Below are 27109 nucleotides of genomic sequence, written 5' to 3' on the forward strand. Positions count from 1 at the left end.
AAAGCAAATGGCACCCGGTCAAGGTGACATCGCACAGAGAGTCCAAAACTTAATTGGGAAACTCATGACCTGGAGTGCGTGCATTCCCCGCTGCAACGTATCCGTACGTGACCCCATCCGGTCTGGCTGCAGACGGGCCTAATCTCTCAGACTGTACCTCCTCCGGGCTTGCTCTCTCTGTTCAGTATCTCTCTCTCTCTCTCTGTCTCTCTCTCTCCTGCTGTCATTCTGACATTCCTTGGCAGGTCCCGGCCTGCTGTGCAGCAGAGTGAAGAATTCCAGCAGGCTTCTCTCGCTTCATAGTCAGATACATTCCTCGCCGTGGCAATTTCCATTCCAATGTACAGTTCCCTAATAAGCGGCGAGGTAGAGTCTGCAGAACGGTACATTCTCTCTCTCCTTGAGAAAACTGCACAGCTTACATAACACAACTGCGATCGTGGAAGCCGGTAGATACGGTGCTACAAAGAGCCATATTGCCCACACCTACACACTGCCTTCCTTATGCTCTTTCAGAGGATGTTATGCAAGCCCGGCACTGTTGCAAGGAATGGTTGCTTTAAAAGCAGAGTGGCAGGAAGTGTGAATGAGTGTGAGAGTCGAGGAGGGGAGGACAGGGAAAAGAAGATAATGGAGATTCCATAAATAACCAAGCTTGCAAACACGTACAGGTGTTCCTCTCCACACAAAAGATGCTGACAACATGACACCCGCTACTGGATCTCTCAAAAATGTGTTTGTAAGTTCAATGCATTTTGTTTTGTTGGCTTTTTTTCCTTCTTCTTCAAAACTAATAGCAATTGATGGCTAAGATGGGATTTTAAAGTAAGATTGCCTTTAAGCACTTTGGATTATGAAGTATTCAAAGACAGCAGGCAATCATTGACAAAGAAACACCACAGGGAGAGAGCTCACCAAGCCCAAAAGAAAAATCAGCCAGTCAAGGACCATTAACTCAAAACATGAGCCTGTTCAATACAAACAGTCTATGAGCGACCGTTCAGCAGATTTCACCTCCAGAACCTGAATGTTTCTTAGCTTATTTTACATCAAACCGTAAATTGAAACTAGCACAAATATTTTACATCATGAATATTCACTTTGAACTGTGTCAAAGGTTGGTGATGATTTGCACCACTGGTTAAAATTTAAACTGCTTTCAAACTATGAAAAAAGTGCACTAAACTGTTTCTCCAAGGCATGCAAAGTGGGTTTGATTTGGGTTTTTTTTTACACTACACAGCAATAGCAGCAATGTCCTCGGCTCTCTGTGCTGAGTTTCCATATATTCCCTGTCCAAGTGTGAAGGTGCGAGAGTCTTTCAGTCCGTGATGGACTGGTGATGTGTTCCAGATGTACTCTTCGCCCAGAGTCAAGTGTCAAGACAACGTGCCGGAGATAGGACAAAGCCTGAGAGGTCGGCGTGTTGACTTAGAGCGTTCCCACACTGCTCACCCAGTATGTCTGTGGACACCCTGAAAGCTGACAGTCAGCACTCTCAGTTCATTGTTTCACTTGAAATCAACCTTGGCAGAGAACGGCCAAGACAAAGACAAACAGATCAATGTCTGCGACCTGACTGACTGTTCTGTATCTTCAGCTAAAACATGAACATGGAATAAAAGCGCACACCTGCTGGAAGGAACAGATAAAATCTGCTATTAAACTGATTTGAGGTTTTTTTTTTTCCTAGTGTAAACATCAAATCTGACTGTAATCATCTCATGCATTAATGATAAGAACTTTTTCTCATAACTTGGAGCAGCTTGTCACAGAGATGAGAAATGCATTTTTTTTCAAGTTGCCCCCCCCCCCCCAAACCCCCCCCCCCCCCCCCACACTTACTCACCCTAGTCTCAAAAATTTCCAAGAAACCTTCAGGTATCTTTCCTTCCACAGAGAGAATGCCTGACATAACTGTACTGTTAGAGTTCAAGACCTGCAACCAATGACACATTTACAAACCTCTGTTTTTCCCTCTTCTTTTTTGTGAAACGCTTATTTAGGATTCTGCTTTCATGTGTGCCCACTTTCCCAGAGAGGCCTGCTTTGGGATTCAATCTGGCTTGGAGTAAATAGCTGCATTGTTGGCTGATGTTTGAAGGGTGACGTCAGTTAGTCTTATCAGTGTTCCCTAACTTTACCTCAGAGGGGACCTGACAGCAGATCCTGCCCAACACAGGGCAGCCAGGGCGCTGCCTGATCTAAATAGCAAAGTGGAAAGAGTGGCGTAAATAAAGTGGCATTAAACTTACATGAAAAGGGAAATGATTCATTTATTTTGAGGTGTGGCTCATCGGTTTTATTCTTTTCATCATTAACATGTATTAGCTAAGTGGCTACCTGGAACTGGAGCCGGATAAAATCCCCTGCCAAGGCACCGTATGTAATGTTACATCATGGCGGTTTCGCATTGTGCTGGAAAACATGGCTGGAATTTCTATTCCTGGTTAATCTGTCCTATAAATCCGATAAGCATGCAATTTTACCACAGAGCAGTAAAGCCGAGTGATTCAGCCCGAGGAGAAGTGGCGGTGCAAGAGGGCACCTGCAAGCAAGTTGCTTGTCTTCCTCGTGTCGTCATGTGACATCAACATCATTATCATCATCATCATCACTGACCTGCTGATCCTCTCCACGCTCACACAGACTGAACTCAGGTTCATAGGTTCCTTCTTTGCTGTATTTATCATGAATGACGGTTTGCGCAGAACACTTTAAAGGTTAAAGAAAAATTTCAAAACTAACCCTGAGGGTGTGTGTTGAGAGTTATGTGGTGAACACAAACACAAAAACCTCAAGCAAACTTCCTTGGAAAGACGTTTCAAGTTTTACAAGCGAGGAGATTATGGGTTCACTAGAAATGGGAATAATCTAAATCCACATTGGAACTGTTTAGCTGGTAAGTCATGCATTGCCTTTCATCCAAGGTCCAATTCACCTGTTTATTCCAAGCTGCCCTGAAACAAGATCAGCATCAACGGAACTCAGTTGAAGACCACAAAGATCAAAAAAAAGTTCAAATCCTGCATTATCTTTTAGAGAAGGGGTGTAAAACATGAGGCCCGTGGACCGATGCTTGTTGTTTCATGAGAACCTGCTTCATTGCAGCCCGTTTGGCCGTCCCTTCATAAGTCAATAGAGTCAAACTCTGGTTTTGGATGGTCCCTGTCCTGCATGTTGTACTTCTCCATACATTGATTATGCCATCACTAAAATTCCCAAAAAGCCTGATAAGAAGAGTTTGAGAGCAATCAGGTGTCCCGCAGCAGAGAAAGACCTGAAACATGCAGGATAGGGGTCCTCCATGACCAGGATCAGACACCCCCCAGGTGTAAATGGTTGCATATAAATTCTAAACCACTTCAATCTCACAAAACAACACAAACACTTGGCAGATTCATACTGGTAGCTGTAGTTTGCAATTAACTGCTTTACAGTGACATGTTTTATTTTTCATAATTCACATGCTTTTCATGTCGACACCCCTCCCTGAAATGAATTACTCACCCTTTTGACCAAGACTCTGCACTCTAACACAAGCTTGACGCGTTTATGAAGGAAAATCTGACAGCTCGAATCACTCTGCAAAGTTTCACATCCTCTTCATTTGATTCGCTCATTTCTTCAACAACAACAACAAAAGAAACTTGAACGTTAAACTGCTGAGGGGTTAAGAAGCGTCTCCACCTCGCCGGGTTTTACAGATCAACGCAGTGCAGGAGCAAAAGCTGACTGACAAGGATCAACTCAATGGCAATACGAGGGCCAAACAAATCCCATTTCATTTAAAAAAAATACGCGTCTCGTGCTTGGTAGAAAATGTGCGCGAGACAAAACAGAAGTGCTGCGGAATGCCACATTCCTGCGGGACGCGGGTCGGAGTTGCTGTGTTGTTCAGGGGACTGTAATCAGCATGAGAACGTCCCAAAATAACGTGGAACATGTGATGAAGGAAGCACTGCAGATTAAAACAAAATGTGCTGGATGTGAAACCCCCTCCTCCGCCCACCGTCATCAGATTCAAGGCAATCAGCTGTAGTCTTTCAATTAAAGTTAAAATAATTTAACTAACAGGATCATAAAAGGTATAGTTCAAGTTGTCGCCTTGAGAGGGTGGATATGATCAGCTCTGTAAATGAGTGATCACTTTGGTGTGACTCCACAAGCGAGAAAATAAAGAAGAAAAAAAGTATGGATTTACCTCTGATCTCTGAGTCCGAAAGCAGACGAGCCGGCTGGAAGCGACAACGGGAGGCGGAGGACGCGGAGTCCGGAGGCGGCGCGTCCCGTCCCGGCGCACGACGGCGTCTCTGCGGGGAGAAGAGGAGCGCGGATCCCGCAGGTGAACAGGAGCGCGGCCCGCTTCCTGTTTGTTTCAGAAGGTGAAGCACCAGCACCACCACCTCCTCCACCTCCTCCTCCTCCTCCTCCTCAGCTGCGTTTCTCCCCGCCGGCTGTCGCCCAGCTCCGCGCCACCGTCAGGTCAGTCAGAGTACTGCACCGACAGCCCATCCGCTCTCTACTGCCGCTGTCGCTTTAAAAGCATCGGTTTTATTTTAGCCATCGATTATTGATCACAGGTTTTTACATCTGATCTGGTTCAGCACTTGAAGTAGGAACTGTTTTTGTCAATTTTCCAAAACTTTTGCAGTTTTCAGACAATTTAAAATGTTTTGTGTTGTGAAGTGGTTGGCACGCTCACCTCACAGCAAGAAGTCTCCTGTTTGAGACTGGGTTTGCAATTTGCATGTTCTTGCTGTGCATGTGTTGGTTTAAACAATAATAACCATTTAAGGCTAATTGGTGCTCTCAGGTGTCAATGTGACTGATGTGCTCTGCTGTTGTCAACACTCAGCCGGGATCGCTCCAGACCTCCCATGACCCACAGTTGAATTCAACATGTACAAAGGATGAATGGATAGTAAGCACAAATATAACCTGCACAATGCTTGCTAATGTAACTAAGTCTAATCGTTTAAAATGTTTCATATTTAACATCCCTCCATCATCTGAGCCAGTATCCAATAAAATGTTGAACTGAAAACTGAAATAAACCAAGTTGTAAGTTTCTAAGCTCTTTTCTACATTTTGCAGAGTTCCAGATGCTGTTTTTTTATTCCCGGTGTGCACATATTCCATGATGTTGGGGAGTAACGGATTACATGTAACGGCGTTACGTAATTAGGATTAAAAAATGTAAGTAATCCGTTACAGCACATGAAAATATGCAATCTCGTTAGAGGTATATCTGATATAAAAAAAAAAACACGGATTACCGAGCGGGATTACTACTGAAAATCAGACAATATGATACTTTACGGCACTTTACAGCACTTTACGGCACAAACCGCGACACCACCATAGATGTATAAAAACAGACACAACATCGACCGCTGTCTTGGAGAAGCCTCCCACTCGTTGCCATGAATTTTGTCACCTGTTACTGGAGTCATGGCTGTTCCCAATGAGATAAACTCATTGTTTGGCTGGATACTTAGTCATTATTTTGTATAAGTCAAAGAAGGCGCATCTCTGTTCAATGCTAATTATGGCTCCCAGCTGTGAAAGTGCTCCCAGCATCCAGGGACTCAACGTCAAACCAGAAGAAACATCTAAAGGTATGAGACACACCTGAACTCAGAGTGAAGCTAAAGTTTTATTAGCTTATTTAACTTGTCAGTAAACTGCCTGTTGAGAACCGCAGCCGAACAACGCCGAACTCAGAAAAATCTGATAGTGGCAATAATACCTTCAGCCTGTATGGAGGATTTACAGGAGACTGCATGTTGCCGTCTGTCACTGAGGGAATGAATGAACTATTGAAAAAATATTGTGCTGTGTCTTGTCTCCCAGTCCCTGCTGCTGATAAACAATCCCACTGCATTATGCTGCCACCACCATGCTTCACTGCCAGGTGATGAGCAGTAGCTGGTCTCCTCCAGACATGATGCTTGGCGTTCAGGCCAAGCTGACATGTCCTTCCAGCTGTGGGACCTTAGACAGACAGGTGTGTCCCTTTCCAAATCAAGCCTAATCAACTGAATTGACCACAGGTGGGCTCCATGTCAAGCACCATCAGTGGAAACAGGATGCAGCTGAGCTCAGTTTTGAACGCCATAGAAAAGGGAGAGAATAGTTATTTACATGTGATATTTCAGTTCATCTTTTTTACTTTGTTTCATGCTGTATTGTGTGTAGATTGAGATAGAAAAGAAATAATCCATTTTGGAATAAGCCTGTAACGTAGCGAAATGTGAAAAAAGTGAAGTTGATTGATTACTCTCTGGATGCACTGTATATGATCAGAATATGAGAGGTGTGTGAGGTTCTTATAGTGAATGTGTGTGTGTCGTGCGCTCTCTGTGGCTTTGACACACTGTATCAGTATCAGTATAATGTGACAGATAGCCTCCTTCTCTCATTCAACCACACTAGACTGCTGTTCAAAATCTGACAGAACCATTTAGATATGATGTTAACCTCTTCCTTGCAAATAATAAGAAAAAGAAAGACCCCTAAAGAATACATTTTCGTTTATCTTGTTTTGATTTTGAGGCACTATAATAATAAACAAACATCATATAAAGTATTATTAAGTATTATTAAAGTATTAAAGTATAAAGTATTAAGTATTATTATATAAAGCTCAAAAGCTTCAACTTATGATGAAAATATGGAGTTTGCTGCCATCTGGTGATCTTGTGGGTTATTGCGCATTGCTCTTTCACTTTTTGTTGTTTTATCGAAGAAAAGTTGATCCAGTCATAAAAGTGAAGCATAAATGTAAGTATTTCTTTCCTAAACGTTGGTGTTGAGTAAATAAATGCCTTTCTCTTTTTACAACACCTTCCACGGTCATTACTCAAATGGAAAAAAAAAAACCTTTTCAGTCCATTCAGACAGCTGTAGCTGTGCTAGATTTAATTTGTTCCCCACAAAGAAAAAATAACTAACTAAATAAATAAATGCAAATTACATAGAAACATATTTATTATGTGGTGCAATGAACAGTGTAGTTAACTAAACTATAAGAGTTGCTTAAAGTTTGGAAGAATTAGTTTTGGGGGCCCTTCCCTGGGAAAAACCTCAGACCAGTGGATACCTCTTCTCACTTTCTTCTTTGAATTTTGACAAGTATAAAAGATAAGTGCAGCATAGCGTTGGGTTTTTTGTAACAGATGCCGATTATTTATACAGATTTAGCAGATCTTACAAATTAAGAATCTAACTTTTAATTGCCTACGAAGCCTTATAACTGAACTTTCACAATGTGAAACACATTTTAGTTCCAACCACTACTACTTGCTGTGAGACAAAGTACGACTAACAAGACACACATTGATTGTTTATAAAATGATCTCAATGTGATAGATAACTTAGTATTTTTTTCTTAAGCTCTCTATAATACTGGGATGTTTTAGCATAACTTGCAAGTTTCTTAGTAGGTAGATTTATATCAATGAATGTATAAATACTATGTACAGTTACAAATGAAATTTGGTGTCGTGTCTCATACTGTCACACAGCAACATTTCAATAATTTAGAATAATGTAGCGTTTCCTGTTTGTACGTAATTTATTCTCTCAAGTGTCCATTTATGTCATTAATCATAACCTTTAGAAGCATATCTGCTCATTTGCATATCTAGGTCAAATTAGACATGAGGTCATTTAAGACTGATACATCATTGCCAACTCCCGTCAGGAAAGAACAAACAATATTGGTGCAAAGTGCATCGTGTGACAGAGATCCAGCCATGGAGAGTCCTGATCATTCAAAGACAGCTTTTAAATGGAAGTACAGACATCTATTGACATATATCTATTGTGTTTGATTATTGTTTTGCAAATGTAGAATGCTATCTAAAGTTACAAATCAAATTTGATTTGTCTTGACTCATATTATCACACAGCAACATTTGAATCATTTAGATTAATGTAGTGTTTGTAATTTATTCTGTCAGGTGTCCTTTTAAAGTAACTTGCCCAACACTGGTGGTGATGGAGCAGATCCCAGTTCATGATGGGTGAATGAAGGCTGTGCCCTGGAGAGATCACCAGTCCATCACACTGTAAACAGAGTGAGACAGACAGCCGTACACCCTCACATTTACACCTAATGAAAAATTTTGAGTCACTGTTTTACCTCAAATAAATGTTTATGGACTGTGGGAAGAGAGTACAGATAAAAAATGTGCAAACTCTGCACACGCTATAGACGTGAAGTATTCTGTCAGAGTGCTGGAGTCCGGATGATGAGCTGTCCACTCAACAAAAACATGAAACGTGACCATGAAAACATGAATCATTGTGAAACAGGAATGAGGAAGCCACAGACCATTTAGAATCCCCACTATCAACAATGTTTACCCAACATGTTACTGCAAAACAGAGGTGAACATTCAACCGCTCCAACGTTTTGATGATCCTGCAAATTAAAAATGTCTGGTGATTTCCCAAATTGCGAATATATTTTGCAGTATCGACAGTTGATTTGCTACATTTTCACTAAAACACATAGCAATCTGCATTTTATTGCATTGTGTTTTCCTTGAATTTTATGAAATGTATCAACTCCTCTTCAAAAGTCTGGATTGTTGCTGCTTGTTTAATTTCTGTTTTTGTTAACGTTTCTGTGGTTGCTGGGAGATAAAACAGGGCGTGGATCAGAGGACAGGGAGAAGTGACTCATAATGCAGCAACACAACATTCACCACAAGAGGGCAGCAAATACATAAACTGTACACACTTGACTGTCACTTTTCAGTGATTTCTCAAGCTGGCACAGATTCTGAGTGTGACTACTTGCATGAATGAAAGTTTCATGATTTTTCCTGGCCGTTGCATCTATGGAGCACATCTACAGCTGGCAGCATATCCATCTGAACTATACTGTCGGTTATGGTTGCTCATGTCAGGATTTGTGCGGTTCAACAGTTTCTGTGGACCTCATGTGAGATGTGAGGGCTCGTCATGGTGCCATGTGCCTGACCCTTGGTGTGCAGGGGTGAAAGGCTCTCCCTCAGAGTTCCCCTCATAATGTTCTCATTGTCTGAAATTTGCTAAACATAGGCTGGGCTCAAAGGGAGCAGCCTGCACAGCCTCCTTCTGGGCCCAGAATGCTTCCATTACTGCTCCTTTTATTTGATTAAATGTACTCTAACTCGGTCCAAGCCCACACTGTGCATAATCTCATCACGGATGATAAGCATGTAATAAAAAACACATTGAACTTGAAAGGATACCTAATGCGAATGCGTATAATTATGGATATCAAAACATAATCATTTGTTTAATTGTGGGGCCTTGCCAAGAGGTATGTAACTGCCTGGAAGACGTCAGGCTGGACTTCAGTGTCTGAAGATGTGACCTGGGACTGGACCTGGCGGCCTGGGGCCAGCCTCCTGTGCATGTGGAGGTTTCAGCCAATGGTGGGAGTGAGACCCACACCCCAAATCCTATTATTCAAATTCAATTCAGCATCCGAATATGACTGAATAATCAATTCAACTGAATATGAAAGATTAAGACTGCGAATTACAAATTGATCCGTAAAGCAAAAACACAGGACTGTTTTGAAATTTCAGAAAAGGACTCCAGTATGAATAGTGGACATCTTTCATTCTGTTTAAGCTGGGTGTTTGGTATTCATATCCGAAGTAGGTTGGATTTCTATTACTGATAGTGAACTGATCTTTGTGTCTCTTGCAATGTGTCCAGAGTTCAGCCAGAGTCTGCTTTATTATCCAACCCTACAGTAAGAGGAGAACAGGTGCCGGGCCTTAATGATCCCAGTGGGAATCTGGCTTCATCTTTGATTAATTGGAATGTTAACAGGAGAGGAGTTATCCTAATAGCTTCTTGCTGCCAACCCTGCGGAAGTTTTTAGCTGGAGGAGGGGGCACGAGGGAGGAAAAGGGCTTTTTTAAAAATAGACCTCCATCAAGAGCGCGATGGGAAAAGACCTGCCATTTAAATCCCCGACAAAGCAATTTGCAGCTCATAATCAAGAGAGCGGAAGCATTTTATCGCATTTCCCTTTACAGTATAAGCCGAGCCAGTTCCGCTACGTCCACAGAAACATCAGAGCAGAGCTGATAAATATCCACTCAACCAGAACCACGTGTGGCTTCAAGCTGGGACCACATCAGATGAAAAACTGCTTTATTTGTCTTGAATGTGACTGCAGATCAGCACGACAAAAAAAAAAAAAAAAAAAAAGAAAAAAAGAAATTTTACGCATATAGATAATTATTTTATGAAATAATTTCGCATATATAATCAAGTTAAACTGATTGGTTAAATATAGATCAGTTACTAAAATGTGAGCTGCCTGTCTTTGTATGGATGGATTGTTTTCTTACCCTAATCCAGAGAGTTTTCCGTAACTGTGCAATAAATTGGCATTTCCATGTTATGCAGCTAGATAAATAAATAAATAAATAAATTTTAAAAATAAAACAAAACAAAACCTTATATATTTTTATTTATCTAAATAACTTGGTCATTTGAACAGCACTAATTTGTTTAATTAAGCTGTTTACAAAACTTAGAACTCATCAACTCAGTACAGTAAAATAATCTGTGATTTGGATGATTCAACAAGATGCAAGCAGCTTTCGTTTTCTTGATGTGACAGCTCGACTTCCTTGGATTTATTTGCCTTTTATATGTTCACAGCTTTTCAGTTGATTATTTGTAAAACTCCATGTTATTTGGTAATTTCTATGGTTTCCCTCTATAAATGTTGTTTTAAATGTGAATGTAGTACATCAATTAAATAAAAGTCTTAGATTAACTGAGGAACAAAAGATTCAATTCGCTAGTATCACTGTCAGTAGGTCACCTGGCTGATTCTACTAACCAGTTTTTATATATATAGCAAGATATCAACACAAGCTCCTTGATTTGACAACAAGGAAATACGTTTATAAATACATAAAAGTTTAAAGTAATTTTTCCCATTCATCTACATGCAGACAGTTTTTCTATTCATGTTTTACCAACTCTTTTGATTTTAATGACCATTTCCTGCTGTCATAAGTAAATAAAGAAATACATAAGCACATTGTATATTCATTCAGAGTTAATTGCTAATAAAAACATGATCGGGCTGATGCAATAGGCTGCCTGAGAAAAATATAGATGCACAACTTTTTCAAGTGAATAATCAGGAGATTTAAATGTGTACATTTTGAATTGTTGCACTGTTGCTGTCATTTTATTAAATTCACTTCCTTGATCTACAGATCACCTTATTCACGTGACTGCATATAAATTAACAAACTTTTTCAATAGCAAAGGCTATTTCACGTTTTGTCTCTTATCAAACCAAGTGAATTTAAAATTTATAAAACTTTCAAAACACACAAAAACTGACACAGGATTGCACAAAATTGAAACAGCTTTTATTTTTATTTCTCTAAAACCTCAGAAAATAATCCAGCTGTCATAAGAATTAAATAAATACAGATTGAAATGTAGCACATTTATTTTTGTTTATGTAACCGGACTAGAGATTGTCATCAATGTGAGGGCATTGACTTTATTACAACTTTGTTAAAATTACCACCTCTACTTTTATTTCTCATTCAGTTCAGATGTTCTTAATCGATTTTTTAGTGCCAATAACAGATGAATAAAAGGAAAACTTAGCAAAATCCTATCGTTCAATCAGCTTTTATTCTCGTGCTTGCTCTGATTTACACACATGTGTATTGACTTGTTTTTATCCATGTGGCAACAGTTTAATAAATGTTATTAAAGCACATGAAATCATTAAAAATCTAAAAAAATCAAAACTTCTAAAAAAAATTTTTTTTAATCTCATGTGAATGCAAGTAACTGAAATGTGCAAACTTTGATTTTAAAATCCATGCAATATGTTTTTTGTTTTTTTTCCAATTGAACTACCATGATAAAACCCTGTAATGTGTCCGCACTGAGCCTGGTGCAGCTGGATGTGCAGACCTTCATCTATTTGGCACCGCTCGCAGGGAACGTTCGGCATCAGAGTATGGTCGGAGGGTAAACAGAGGTCAGAGCGTGATGGGGTTTTTTTTCCTTCTTCTTCGTGAATGCATGACAGTCCTTCACACTCGGTGTATTTATAGACCTGGTATTTATAGACATTTGGCGGACCTTTGTTGACCGCTCAACAAACGCGCAGTTCCCATTTATAAACCATGGCGGCGTATCAACACGTGTTACTGCAATTATTTGGGCTTATTAAAGAATTATGACATGTAATCCATTGTTTCGCCGGGTTGTCACTGCGATAGAGATCAGCAGTCAGTGAAAACATCACGTAGATCACCGTGGCGGGCTGCAGATTCACCAGAGAGGACGCGTTAGGAAAATAAACACCCCCCGATCAGGGAATGCCATAGAAATAGCACAGATGCGCAGCAGCCAGGCTGAAACGTCTTGTCCTTCTGCTCCAAGAAGAGAAAACGGAAAAAAAAAAAATCGCATGCTGATATGAACAATAGCCGGATTTTGTGCGAATCAAATCTGCGCATAATTTTCCTGTTTGGAGCAGATGTATACCAAACAGTGGTGACCCCTCTCTCTCCTTTTCAATGGGTTTGGGGTGATGTGCGCCGCTTCTAAGTGGAAACTGTTGCTCCTCAATCTCAAACATTAGCGGGAATGCCAGGAATTCAATTGTGTACAGGCATTGGGAAACCGGCAACCTGCGTGTGACTTGACCGGCCGGGTCGCATCGCCGATGCCCCGTGGAGCATGCAGACTGTCACACCCGGAACGAGTCCAGGTAGGCGTGTGTGTGTGTGTGTGTGTGTGTGTGTGTGTGTGTGTGTGTGTGTGTGTGTGTGAAACACAAGAGAGGAGGCAGTGAGGGTCAAATGCGTTGCCTCTACAATGAGTTGACCTCATTCGTCTTGTTGATTATAATCTGTCATCTCCGAGAGCACAACAAAGGATACAATCACGGTTATTCAGAGAGCGCTCAGCGGAAAAGACGCGTGAAAACAAACCGCACGTTGCGCCAAAACCTTTTCACCTCGCGGAGAAATCATTACGAAGTGATAGAAACATCTATTCATCAGCTATGCACGCGTATTTATTCAACATGAGCTCCAGCAGAGCGACCTGAGCGCTTATATGTGACCTGTAATAAGTTATTATTACCATGTGTTAAAAAGATAGAACTCATAAAGATGATTAGCATTCAGACTTTGACATTTTTTTAATCAAATTTCGCTTTTAAATGGAAAATAATCAAAGTAAATAAATCTTTTTTTTTTTTTTTTACAAATTTTAATTTAGTGAATGAATAACTTTGACATTTTCCAATCAAGTCCCTGAAAATGTGGTTCATTTGACAGCTCATTTGAAAGCAGCGCCTGAGTCGTTGTGAACCCCGGCTGGCCTTATCTATTCCAGGCCCCCGAGACATCCTGTGTGCGGGCCCATTGTTCCCCCACCGCCGGGCTAAATTGACAGCCTCTGTGCGCAAAGGCACACCTGCCGCTCCGCGCTCCTCAAAAGCACATTTCTTCTTTCAGAAATATCTGTATATTTTAAGATTTCAGAAGCGCCAATACAGACCAGAAAAAGTGCACTCATGTTTTACTGCGTAAAAGTATACACAGTTGTGCGTAAACGTCACACTGTCCTCAATGGAAAATGAAGCGAAAGACCTTATTAAAATAGTTTCAGTAACGCCTATTTAAACTTTATCTAGGGATATAAAAAGTCGTATTTTCTTTAGCCTTTATTCTCTTCTATGATGGATAAAATTGATTAAGCTTGTTAATTTCAGTATTTCAGACCGGGAGAGAAACGCAGTTTATGTAAATGTTATAGTTAGCCTACTCTTTTTTTTTCTTTTTTCTTTTTTGTAAAACACTGGGTATTTATTATTTTTGGAAGTGTGTTTGGAATCCACTTGCCTTTCAAACCCGCCCTTATCTCCTCGTTGTTGACAAAACATTAATGTGAGGAAGCTGAGAGAGTACACAGCTACATTTCAGGCTCCGCGGCCGTTGGTCAGCGTAGCGGCCGGCCGGTATCGTCCCTCTGTGGCCACGAGGCAGTGTCAGAGCTGCTGGGAGCGCACTGATCCCCACAGCTGCGTACTGGACGTCGGTTTGGAAGAAGAGGAAGAAGCTCTGCTTACAATACGGCCAACAAATAAAACCACAAGACCGGACTTTCTCTTCGTCCAATTAATGCGGGCAAAAGCGACTTCACGCAGATTTGTGAAGGGATTAAGATGTTTTGTTAGTGGGGTCCTGTCTTACTTCCTCTATTTTAATTTTTAAATCACTCATAAAATCACAAACAGATTTCTAAACGTGCGTCACAGCCGTGCGTAAAAGCAGTTTCTCAACAAAGGCGCATCACGTGGATACGGTTAACCGACTGGAAAATAATTGAACTTTACAGGAAAATAGAAGTTTTTCCTCAGTAAAATTACATGGATTGATTTGTGTTTAACAAGTTGCTCGATCGATATTACACTGTCATGGTAATGGTTAATGTTTTGCTTCAATTTTAACTACAGTGATCACACACGGTCGAACGCACCCACATGCACTTGATTTTTTTTAACTCCAAAGTATAAGAATGTGGAAAAAAAATTGATGTAATCCTTTTTTCCAGAAATATGTTAATATGATGGCATAATTTTACCCTACTCTGTCCGAAAGCTCCACATTGTTCCAAAACCAGCCCAAAACACAAAACACCCTCAGGCGTTTCGTATTATTGTTTCTCGTGTTTCCAAACGATTCTTGCCAAGTGAACAAATATCACAACCCTCAAATAGTGCTGAAGGAATCTCACTCCGTCGTAAATAATCACTTATGACAACATAAACCCATGTTATGTCATCATAACAAAGCTGTGTGTGTGTGTGTGTGTGTGTGTGTGTGTGTGTGTGTGTGTGTGTGTGTGTGTGTGTGTGTGTGTGTTGAAGTGATGAGCGTGTGTTTGATAGAGAATGATGGATGGACACTGGACACACTGGGCAATCTTTCTTCATATAATTCAATTCATAATTTCGCTTTAGGTTGTTACGAGTTAAAACCAACGATCAGGTTTTTTTTTTAAATCGCTATTTAAGTCGCGTTGTGTTGTCAAAACAGTCATTTGTTGGGAGTGATTAATTTGTAATTGACGTGCTGCATCTCAGAGGGAGGAACTTGCAGAAAAGAGCTTCAGTTCAAATAGAAAATGAAAAAAACAATAATCAAAAACAAAAGCTGTCAGCCTGAATATTGTGTTTCACCCCATAAGAAACATCTCAGACACCACACAAGTCCCCTGCTCTTTGGAGTCAATCTACTCCTGTTTAGCACTGTGAATTTTTCATTTTTGTAACTATTTGTTGACCATAACTTAATATTCACTTGATAAATTCTATGCCAAACGCATCAAGATTGAAGTATTTAAGTAGAAGGGAATGTTTTTATATTCAGGCCACATAAAGAAATAACCATTCATTTTAAAACGCAGTAATACGAAATAGTTATGAATATAATTAAAATATTCTTGTTATTTCCTTATTATTTTACTAGTAGTAGTAATAGCACAGTCTTTGTGTTGCTACTCTTGCTATAAACATTTATAGAAGAAAAGACTTAAATCTTTTAGCAAAAGTTATTCTTAAGCTTAATATTTTGTTGTTATTATTTTGGCTCCCCAATATTTTAGTATTTTATCAGTAGAACACAAAGGGGCCAAAGCATGTACAGGCAAGGTCCGTTTACACACACACAGTCATTTAATATAGGGAAGATATATATTATCTGTGTATTAGAAACAAGAAATTGATGACTTAGTCAGGAATAAATAAATGCATATTTGACTTGTAGAAAGTGAAGACTTAAGGTCAGTTAAACAGATATTCCTGTATGATTATTAGACATCCGTTATTATAAGATGTAATAATGCAATGCTTGAATATTATTGTTATAATTAAAAACATTAGTAAAATCCGCTCTTGACAGATCATCTATTATAATATAATGAAATATTCTGAATAAAGAGTGTTATAATAAAGCTAATAAAACATGATGCAGATTTTTTTTTTACGCACACAGTTCAGCACTAGTCTTTACTCTCCAATCCCGCACCAGAATGGACGATTGGAATTTTGTCTTCTAATGTGTAAAACTATCGACCTCATCATAACAGTACAGTAAATGCTGCGTCTCCTCAACACACTTTTTTTCATGGCAGGAACAGTTGTTTCTTCCTAAAGCGCAAAAAAAAAAAAAAAAAAAAAAAAAAAACAGATTACTTCACGATCACTGTATTATTTAAAGAAATACAAGTTTATTAAGAAATTCACAAACCTAGAAAAGAGGGCAAAGTGCTAATTAAAATGAAACATGGCCCCAACATGAATGAGACATCGCTAATCACATTAAAATAAAAATATAAAAATATAATAATAATTCGAGAGATTAACAAAACCTGGCACTGTCTGGCGTGGTATTGGAATTTACATCATACATACAAATGTAATCAAGAAATATGAGAAGCCCTGAACTGTATTTTTATTTTTATTTTTAGCAGTCTGATGGATCATAATCATATATATATATATTTTTTTAAACCTAAAAATCCAAACAATGACGGGAGGTAAAGTTTCACCGTGCACAGGCCCAAATGAGCCCTGATTCAATTACAAATCAAAGCACTCACTTTATTAGTGCATTTTATGTCCCTTGTAGTTTGGCTGTACTCTGAATGAGCCGTGCGTAAAAGTTGCGAAAAACCATTACGCACAAAGGAAGAGAGGGGAAAAAACACATCTGGAGCGAAATCGGTACTGTCTAGTCCCTTGAAAATAATAATAATAAAAAAGGTTTTCAATTATGACTGCAAACAAAAAAAGAAGTTATGGCCATCAGTCCAAGTTAAACACAGGCGCACGAAATGACTCCCAGAAGTGGTGCTACCTGAAGTGACGACTTCGATGAACCCCGTTTCCATTTTGTAAAGTGTTTATCTCTCCATCTGCACTCGTGGATGTCAGCTGGACCCAAACAGCTCGTCACGGAGGTCTCTTCAAAAATACTGTTGGCTTTTTGCTTTGAAATCACAGGAATCAACTCGCACTGGTTTAGAGTCTTCATTTGTTTTGTTTTTTTTTCTGTCGTTTCGCACAGAGCATTTTCGTTTGTAAACTTTAAATATCAATCCTCGTGTGTAACGCAGAGTGTTTGGTCTCGTGTTCCCAGTAAGAGCAGTGCATCATGGAGAGCTCCGCGGGCTGACGGGAGCACGCGAACTGAAGGCCCGCTCCGTTACTGGAGGAGACCGGCGGCGGCGCGGCGGTGGCCGGGCTCAGCTGCTGCGCATGGTGCGGGTGCGCCGGGTGGTGGTGGTGACCCATGCCGTTGTAAGAGTTCACCATGCTGGGCAGCGCCATGCTCTGCACTCGGGAGTAAGGGTTGTAGGATGAGGGCGCGGACAGCCCCTTGACGTTCACCGGGCTCACGTTGCCGCTCGCCATCTGACAGGACGTGTAGGACATGGGGGCGGGCGGCTGGCCCAGCGACCAGGAGTTGTTCATGAAGCTGGACTGCAGGTATTTGGGCGGCGACAGGTAGCCGTAGCTGTCTCCTCCGAACAAGGACTTCCCCGGCTGGAAGTGGGTCGGCGGGGGTCTGAAAGGCCGCTTCATCCTGCGCCGTCTCCGGTAGTTCCCCTTTTCAAACATGTCCTCGCAGGCCGGGTCCAGTGTCCAGTAATTCCCCTTCCTCTCCCCGCCGCCCTCCCGGGGAACCTTGATGAAGCATTCGTTGAGGCTCAGGTTGTGCCTGATGCTGTTCTGCCAGCCCTTTTTGTTCTTCTCGTAGAAGGGAAACTTGCTGATGATATACTGGTAAATGCCAGACAGCGTGAGACGCTTCTCCGAGCTCTCGCGGATGGCCATGGCAATGAGCGCGACGTAGGAGTACGGCGGCTTCTGGGACGGGTCTGGCTTCTCCGAGATTTTCTCCTGCACCGGCTCCTCTTTCGGACGCTCTTTCTCCTTGGTCGTGTTGGTGTCGTGGATCATTAAGGCCATTGCGTCATCCTCCGTGCTTTGGTAAGTGGCCATCATTGCGCGCACCAAAACAAAACAGGTCCAGTCCAAACTGTGAAAGAGCACACTGTGCGCGCACTGGTATCCCCGGTCACCACGACGCAGCGCTGCAGAAGCCGGAGCCGCACGGCAAATCAAAAGCTGTCCTCCCAACAGCGCGCAGAGGAATCTTAATTCAGCAGATCTTCTTCTCTCTTCTGCTGGGATATTTCTAAACTCAAACCTGATGGAGGCACAACCCAAGTTGTGGTTCGTGAGTCTGTAAGCCCTGCCCTTCTTTTTCAGGGCCGCTGACAGGCTGCTTTTGCTCCAATGTTATCCGCGGTGCGACGTACTGCTTTGTGATTTGTGCGTATTTCAGTTCCGCCTCCGGTGATTGCAGTGAATGAAAAAACAATCCGCTCCCAGAAAACCGTGTGTATTAGCCCATCACTGTACAATATCGATTTTAAACATCTACTGTATCCAGATTTTTAGATTAATGTAGAATTTAAGACCATAGAAACAATTTTAAATTTCACTGAAATTTCTTGTGCAACAATATTACGCACGTTGTGGAAAAGAGTTTTAGTTGGATTGTACAGATTGATGTTTTAAATCAATTTATCAGGAAGTATCTTGAGGTCATTATATGTGCAATCAAGCACACATTTTGTAATATAAAAGGCATCTTACTGTAATTATATATGAACACATGATTATCTCCATTTCATATATATATATATATATATATATATATATATATATATATATATATATATATATATATATATATAATGAGACATTCTCTCAATCCAATCAACATATTTCACTCCAAACAACATAGGTCGAGGCATTTCCAAATTTAGCCAGCCAGCTCTGCCAAATGGAGTCCCTCACATTTGCTGCATGTCCACAGCTCAGAGGGAGAAATCTGGATGACCACTGCCGCTTAATGAGCTCACATATAGGAGAAGTGCGCGAAGAGAGGTATACATTTCCCCCCCTCCTCGGGCCACCCATGAGGGTCCCCTCGGCTTTGCCCCGGGAGTGTATTTCCGTGCTGTGGGAGCCGGTGCAGGTGGAACAGCATTGGCATGTGTGTCATCACCCTGCACCCATGTCTGCAGCAGCTGAACCGTCGTGAGAGCCAACCATCTCTCAACGTGCAATTACCACGGGAGCCGCGGGTACAGGCGCTGCAACGCGATGTTGTTTCTTGTCCCTGTGTCTTTTCCACATGTTTAAGACGCAGAGCATTTCCCCCATAATCTCAACACCACCACTGTAACGCCCGCTCCAGGAAAAAGTCTGGCCCGGTTTTAAACATGGCATCATTCAGTGTGTTAATTAATACAGTATCAAATAACGCCAGACATTCACTTATCAATCCGCAGGCTCATAATTGCCCTCGCTCCAAAAATATATAACACAGGGAACGTGCATTCAAGAGTTGAGTAATTGAACATTTTCATTCTTATTTGCATCCGAAATGTATTAACGGCTGATATACACAGAAAACACTCAAGTCAACTGAAGTGGTTTGTATGTTTTGTGAAAATAGGACAGAAACCACAAAACAAACCTCTTTGTCACAGCCTGTTATGTGTTGAGGTTTACCTCCTGATTTCAGGAGTTGTTTAGTCTGCTTTTATTGTGCCAGTGAAAGTTGTGCGGCCCCCTCGTCCTCCATGGTTTCTGTGGCTTATTCAAACAAACAGAAAAGATTCACCCAGCAGAGCCTTCAAGAAAGGTCTTTCAAAATTAGTTATTTATTTAAGATAGGCTTCAGTATATTTCAGTTATTTCTTACTTGGTTTTACCATAAAATAATTGGAAATTGGTGCCAATTGATTCACTGGTAACACTTTTTCAAAACTTTGAGGTTGACACCAATACTCTTTGCAAAGTGTAAAAATGACATTTAAATATTTATAATTGAAAATGGGGCCTTGATAATTTGTAAAAGTAATTATTTGAGAAACTGCATTGTTCAGCTACATAAGGTAACAGAAACTTGTACTTGATGCATTTTAAAAAGTTCGTTCATTCTCATCAGTCCAGCGCATAGTCAGATGACTTAGAGAAGTGTTCATGGCGATAAGTTCCAAGCAGAAGTGTCATTATTCTTAAAAAGTCTATAAATCCTGCAGTGTTTAGCCTACTTAGATATCATTTTCATCACCTCATTAATTTGGAAAAAAGGAGCAAAAAAGTGCAAACTGAACATTTGCCATTTGTTTAAAATGGGACGAAAAACATTAATGAGCTAAAAAAAAGAATTGATCTTGTTTTCACTGTGCAGCATAAAGTATGAGGTATTACTCTAACCTAAAGTGTTCAGGCTGTTGTAAAAATCTGCTTTGTGAATTTCCTCTCACTTATAACCTAAGTTATCCACCGTGCACGCTCCCTGCTCTACATATTACTCCTGAGCAGTTTTAATGTTTTCTTTCCGCTCTCCTCTATTAACCTGTGCGAAACCTTCCCGGAGTTTGAGCTTTACGCACGCGCTTCACGTCACAACAATGTGGTAAATGCGCGTGTCAACAAGCCGTAAACAAAGCAAGGGTCGTGTAACCTGAACTGAATGTGCACGAGGGGGGTGTTCACGGAAACTGAAGGTCAGTTTGATTTAGAAGGCAACCTGTGATTTTAAAATCAGTACAAATATTGTGATTTAAAAAAAAAATCAGATAGCTGAAAGAGCAACAGTTTCTCTACTGTAACAACTGCTGTGTCTTTATTTGTACAACAGTGATTTTTAGTAAGAGAATATGCACTTTGTGTAATGATCTGCTAATCTTATTGGCTGCAGAGAGGCTTTCCTGGCCTGCGTGAGACAGCAACACACTCCGCGGCGCACTGAGAAGGCCATCAGACAGACGGAGAAGAGTCCGTGTTTTCTCCTTAGATAAATACACATCCTCGAAACGTCTTCTCAAGTTATCGCTCGATTCCAAACACCCCGTTGAATAAACGCCTGAGCAGAAATGATCCGCCGCCTCCCACACACAGAGACAACTACTGTCAGCCTCTTAAAGTTGGCAAAAAAAAAAAAATCGAAACCTATACTCTGTATTTGATTAAAAAATAAACACATAAATGCAAAGTGAAATCTTAAGATAGAAATAAATAGAATAAATTCCACTCGTCGTGAGTTTATGGCAGCAGATCTATCCAAACGTGCGCTCCCTGGACCTTCTGCCCATGCAGGCGCACCGGTGCGTGTGACGCGCCCGAGACGCACGGACGAGACGTCATTGTAACGGGTCCTAATTTCATTTAGAAGAGTGGAATTCCTGTTCTCGCGCACTTCCTGCCCTCGCGGGTCCAGGTCCGGGATGTTTATGATTGCGCGTGCGGATGGAATGTGCTGAACGGAACCGCCGGGTCAGGACTGGGGCCCCCAGGACCCCGGGACCCCGGGACTCCGGGACCCAGGACCCAGGACCCAGCACCGGGACAGGACAAGACTCCTTATTATTATTATTATTATTATTATTATTATTATTATTATTATTATTATTATTATTATTATTATTATCATTATTATTATTATTATTATTATTATTATTATTGTTATTATTACTAATCAAACGGATTGAAAACATATATTGTTACTGATAGATAACTAATTTATGGTAGACAGTAATAATGATCTAATCTGATAGTACATCATTTATTATGTGATAACAAATATGTTTCTCCTTTTTAAAAAAGAGTCAACAACTTCATTTCTTAATAACTTAGCATATATAGCTCAGATTTTGACTATACTGTACCATACTATGACTGAATTTCATCTTGATTGACCTAAAGCTGGACCACACTCAGTGATAGCTGAATCACCCTCTTAAAAACTCAATCACAGTCCATTAAAGCTGCATCAAACTCTTTAACATCTCCGTGTTTTAAGTATCAGTCTCATTCATGCATATTTTTTGAGTCGAAAAATAAAATGTATTGGTAAAAGTGAATGTACGTGCCAAAAAAAAAAGAATATTAGATAAAGATGAGCAGCCTGAGGATGCACTTTCTCTCTCTTTCTTTCTCTCTCTCTCTCTCTCTCTCTCTCTCTCTCTCTCTCTCTCTCCTTTTTTTTGTGGTTGGCATATCTGTCATTCACATGATGCTACTGGTGTAACAGAGTAAAATAAGATTGATTACAATAGAGGAAGTGCATTTTCCACAACTGTTCCAAAACACGATTCTCAGTTTCTGGAGCAGCTCCACGAGGCTCCTCTCCCTGCTCGTCCCGGTTTGATCTCATCGGGTTGCTTTGTGGCTCATTTGCATCTGGCTCGCCTCCACCTTTAAACACCAACGGCACGCCGAGGCCCTTCAATGAGATCCTTATGAGGTGCAGGGGAGTAGTGGAGGCGGGTGTGTTGGGAGGTGGAGAGGAAGGAGAGGGCTGAGCCGTCGGCCCTCATGCAGCGTCTCCAACACGGCTCTTGTCCCTCTCAGAAAGAAGAGAGTGAGATAGAGCAAATAAACACTGCCCCGCCAGATCAGCTTCACATCCCGGCCTGCAGGGACCCGGATTTGAGAGGGGATGTGAGGGTTATGTCTGCACCAATGCATACACACTCACACACCTCTATGTGTGTGTAATATACTATATGCATATACACGGGTGAAATCTTATAAAGGAGGATGCTCAGAGGAGGCATGTGAGGGACTCTCCCTCTCCCCTTTCCTCCAAACATTCATGCCACTGTGCGTGACTACATTTCCATCCTCTTCCCTCTATTCCTCCACGTATCACTCTAATATGGTCTCTCCTCTTGTTTATTTTCATGTTGCTGTCGTTATTTCCGAAAGCTTTGCAGCCAGTAACACTTAGTCCTCGTATGGAATTTTTCACGTCCAATAAGATGTGAAAGAAGATATCAGAGATCTCTGAATGTTCTTCAACATTTAGAATCTTCTAAATGACACAAAACTTTATTTTTTTGTTGACAAGCTTAGCCAAGAAGATGTTATTTTGTTCACAATTGCAGCTTTCAAATCTTGAAGAAAAAAAAAAAAAAAACATGAAAATCTGGATGAAAATATGTGGCATGGTGGAATCCTGGTTGCGACTTTGTGTTCAGTGAAATCAGCACAAACAGGAGGTCTGTGTGTAGCTGCAAAAGGCAACGCTAAGGAGCAGAATATATATGCAGAGGGGGGCGGGTAGGTGCAGGGCCTCCTCAGAGATCACTGCAGCTGCATGTATTCACTGAGAGAAGAAGAAGGAAAAAACACTTTTAAAGTTTATGATGATGAACTGAAAAGTCCAATGTTTTCTAACTTGGAAAAACAGTCAACATGTGCCGCCAGCCACCCAAACCTTGAGCTGAGTGCCACTGCTCAGCTCCTGATCTAAGTCCCGTAACAGTAGATTTTATGACTGCAGATTCACAGTAACCAGGTGTCATTCATAGACAGAGGAGTGAAGAAGAGGGTAACTAATATAAAAATCCTTCAATTATACACAATTACAATAAAAAAGTGCGCTGAAGATCACAAAAGTGAAAGTATTTCTGTTAAAAAGTGTTCGAAGGATTAGTTATTTTTCAACCTCATTTGGTATTTTATTCCGTTTATCTGGATCTTTCTTACCTACTGAAACAATTAAGAATATAAAAGTGAACAATAGTAGATGGAAAACAGGATTGTTATCAGTTAAAATATAAAACATGCACATCAAAAGGGGTGAATATTGTTTTGAATGAGTGACTTATGATTTTAAAATAGATCACATGGAGTAAACTGGTGCATTTGCAGATCTGTGTGTTGACACAAAGCATGTGGGGAATTACCTACAGGTCGTTCAAAATACTAATTTGAGCAAAAATGTTAGCTCAGGCTCCAATCAGGCTGCCAAGCCACCAAAAATGCCAAAGAAGACATTGATTTTGTTTTTTAAAACAAATTTCTTAAGAGCAGCGATCTCAACACACTGAGACTCGAGCTGAGATGTCGGTGACGCTGCCATGAAGCAGAACTGCCTCACTGCTGTGAAACTATCCTCAACGCCCTGCTGTCAGGGTGAGTTTGCAGAAACATACTTAATGCAACAGCAAGAACTTTTCCTGACATTTCACTGCTTAACCTTTTTTTGAGATTTTTTGATATTGACATTTTTGAGATTGTAGTAATTTTCCTTCATTGTAATTTTTTGGTTTTCATGAAAATATGGACATTTTCATCATATATACACAACTTTAAAGTGTCAGTCTAAAGGTTTTCATGGCACTATTTTACCGGTTTGTATGTGATCTGATTTCTAATATGTTTGACACCTTTGGTTATGTCTGTATTATAATTTAAACTAATTGATCACGTTCACCTGGCCATCGGCTCTGACTTTGGGAAGTTGAATGAGTCTAGACACGTAAATGATGCGGGACTTCATCCACGGATTTCAACAGTACACATATACGTGAGTCAAAGGCTTGCATTTCCTCCGTTTAGCTTAAATGTGACTAACATCTGGGTTTGCTGTGTAGCCACGTTGGAAAGCGGAAGAAATCAATGATATGCGATCGCCTCTCCGCAGAGCAAACTGAAAGCAGTCGGGACATTAGTGTGGAAGAGGAGAGAGCGCAGGGGAGCGAGGTGAACACGGAGGACTGAGCAGAGGAGAGCCTCATTGTGTTCCCGCTATAACCTTCACCGAGAGGTGAAGTGCTGCAGCCTCCTGCCAACAGGACTCGCTTTGAGGATTTGTTGAACCGCTGCCAGCGTTTAAATGATTCACAGGAGCACAAGTATGTGCTCTATGTGTTTCTGAGAACTTTTGAGTCGATGTGGAGGTTATGTTCAAACCCTCCAATTCGTGCTTCTGCAGCTTTATGTTTGTCCGTCAGTTAAGAAGAGGAAAAAGAGGAATGCGCGTCTCTCTGCGCAGGAATGGTGATGATAAGTACGGTTGGGTGTGAATATACAGTAACAATCCGAGCTCACACAGATCCTCTTTCCCGTCCGCTGTGTAAACTTCCTTTAAACTTTTTTTCATCAAAGTGGAACTCCGAAATCCCCAAGTAACCTCAGACCCGTTTCCACGTCTTCATCCACAGGCCGGAGAGTCGGATTTCAGGCCAAATCAAAACAAGTCACTTCGTTAGAGGTAATTACACAGGTAGCCTACCTCGCTGGGCAAACAAACATGGCCGCCAGCTGACACCCTGAAGACAGATCAAAGCCCGCTACTGACAAGGAGCGGGAGGAGAGCATTCAGACACGGGGGCTCGTTAGCCGCTCACATCCACCCGGTCTCTCCTGCTCCAGCGCCGATAGCTGCAGGAACATGTTCAGCGTGGGTCCTCCTTCTCAGAGACGGCGAGGAATCGGAGCAGCCTCCATCGTGAAGCTGGGGGTGAGAAGCGGTAATGGTGCAGAACACTATACCGGGCTCCGGGTGGTACTCTGCTCCGGTGGTCTTTGTTTTATCTGGGTGGGGAACGATGGCAGACATGGTGGATGTTTTTCCTGTGGATGGAACAGTTTCGTAGTGACGGGTTTGTTATGGAAGCTACTTCAGTGACTTCTTCCACTTGCAACTTTAATCCTGTCCCCCCTGAGCCGTGCATGAATACAAGCAGAGCATACTGTGATATTATATCTTCAGCTATTAACCTCTAAATTCTCAGTCAACCCGAAAAAGGATGTGCAAAAGATTCCCTACAGGAGCAGTGTTTCAGTTAAAACAAAGCCTTGTAAAAGTTGAGCATTTCAGCCACAATCGTTTCACACAGCTTTTATTAACGATGGCACACACAATTGGAAAGAGATTGCACCAATTTGACCTTATCTGGAAGTGTGTCAGGGGTTCATTTTTCTAGAAACACATCAAACAGACAACCTTCATTGAGCTGGTGCAGTTTAAAGCATTTTCACCAAACCTGAATCTTCTGATTTGAAAGTGGAATATTGACTATGTCTTATTCATTTATTTTTCCAGGGAGCTCAAAACTTCCTAGAAGAGTTTCCTGGGTGTGTCTTGCCTCCATCCTGAACTTCCTGTTTCTTCTTTTTCCTCACCTTGTAGCGCTCGCTCTTGTTTAAGTCTCCACGTTGTCACGGCAACCAGGTTCCGTCTCCTCCACATGCCAGCCTACCCTCGGACAATAGAACACGATCTATGTGAGCCGCCGTGAATAAGGTACAAGATATAATCTAATCTCCACATGGAAAGAGAGCGAGGGGAAGCCAGGCGGTCTCCGCTGAACACCAGCTGCTCATTACGGCCTCCATATTTACTTTCTCTCTCTTTCTCTCATCACTGTCGGTTATCTCTTCATCTCTTCATTATTCATTAAGGTATAGGTTGGTTTCCATGCTATACTACTTTGCTCATGCCAGCTTCACAGAATAACCAAGATTATAGTTTTAATGCACACATATTGGTCAAATCTGAAGAAAAAGTGGATGTCGACTGTAGTATCGTCACGAAAGAAAGAATAATTTCCTTTCTACTTTGAGTATGTCTTTCAGGCCAACTCCGCTGACTTAGAAACAAATCCAGAGTTTGAGGAGGAGATGCGGAAACCACACGAACGACTGAAACACACCAAGAGCGTCACTCTCCGCAGGCTCTGCATGCAAACAGCCCACCGCACAAACCTCTCCGATTCCAGCTCTTCTGCCTCTGTTCTGACCGCAATAACAAACAGGAAAACCAGACGGTGGACACACACACACACACACACACACACACACACACACACACACACACGCACACGCAGACCAAATCAGTCGCATATTTAGAAAAAATGCACACAACCAGAAGAGAGCGAGGTTGTGCTGACCTTGGGATTGCACGATGGCAGCAGGATGAGATGAGAGTTGAAGATTACTGCTTCCATAAGGAGTATTGTAGAATCTCCTCACTACCCATCAAATTGTAATCAGTTAATTTTAACTGTTAAATACACCTAAAAGAGCATTGATGAATGATATGTTTGTATCTTGACACAGAAAGGTTTTGTAATTACTACTTTCCCAAACTTTAAAATAATGGTGATGACCGAAACAAATAAGTTTCCATCAGAGGAAGTGAAATCTGAA

General features: G+C 41.2%; 2 protein-coding genes across 2 annotated transcripts in view; both read right to left on the minus strand.

Moving 5' to 3' along the window:
• Positions 1 to 4398, minus strand: part of pik3cb (phosphatidylinositol-4,5-bisphosphate 3-kinase, catalytic subunit beta) — a 58637-nt gene extending 54239 nt beyond the window's left edge. The window contains exon 1 of the mRNA XM_030108332.1: positions 4205 to 4398. The gene's annotated coding sequence lies outside the window, so the exon portion shown is untranslated. The remainder of the gene's footprint in view (positions 1 to 4204) is intronic.
• Positions 4399 to 16999: 12601 nt separating this feature from the next.
• On the minus strand, positions 17000 to 18318 carry foxl2a (forkhead box L2a). The gene has a single exon (XM_030109169.1). The coding sequence runs from the start codon at positions 18086 to 18088 to the stop codon at positions 17168 to 17170; it is 921 nt and encodes a 306-aa protein (XP_029965029.1). The 5' UTR covers positions 18089 to 18318; the 3' UTR covers positions 17000 to 17167.
• Between the last annotated feature and the right edge of the window lie 8791 nt (positions 18319 to 27109).

This window comes from Salarias fasciatus, chromosome 14 (assembly GCF_902148845.1).
Source record: "Salarias fasciatus chromosome 14, fSalaFa1.1, whole genome shotgun sequence".
Lineage (NCBI taxonomy): Eukaryota > Metazoa > Chordata > Actinopteri > Blenniiformes > Blenniidae > Salarias > Salarias fasciatus.

What these genes read in the sequence shown, in the direction of transcription:
- foxl2a (XM_030109169.1), bottom strand. Translation starts at nt 18,088, where the DNA reads ATGATGGCCACTTACCAAAGCACGGAGGATGACGCAATGGCCTTAATG.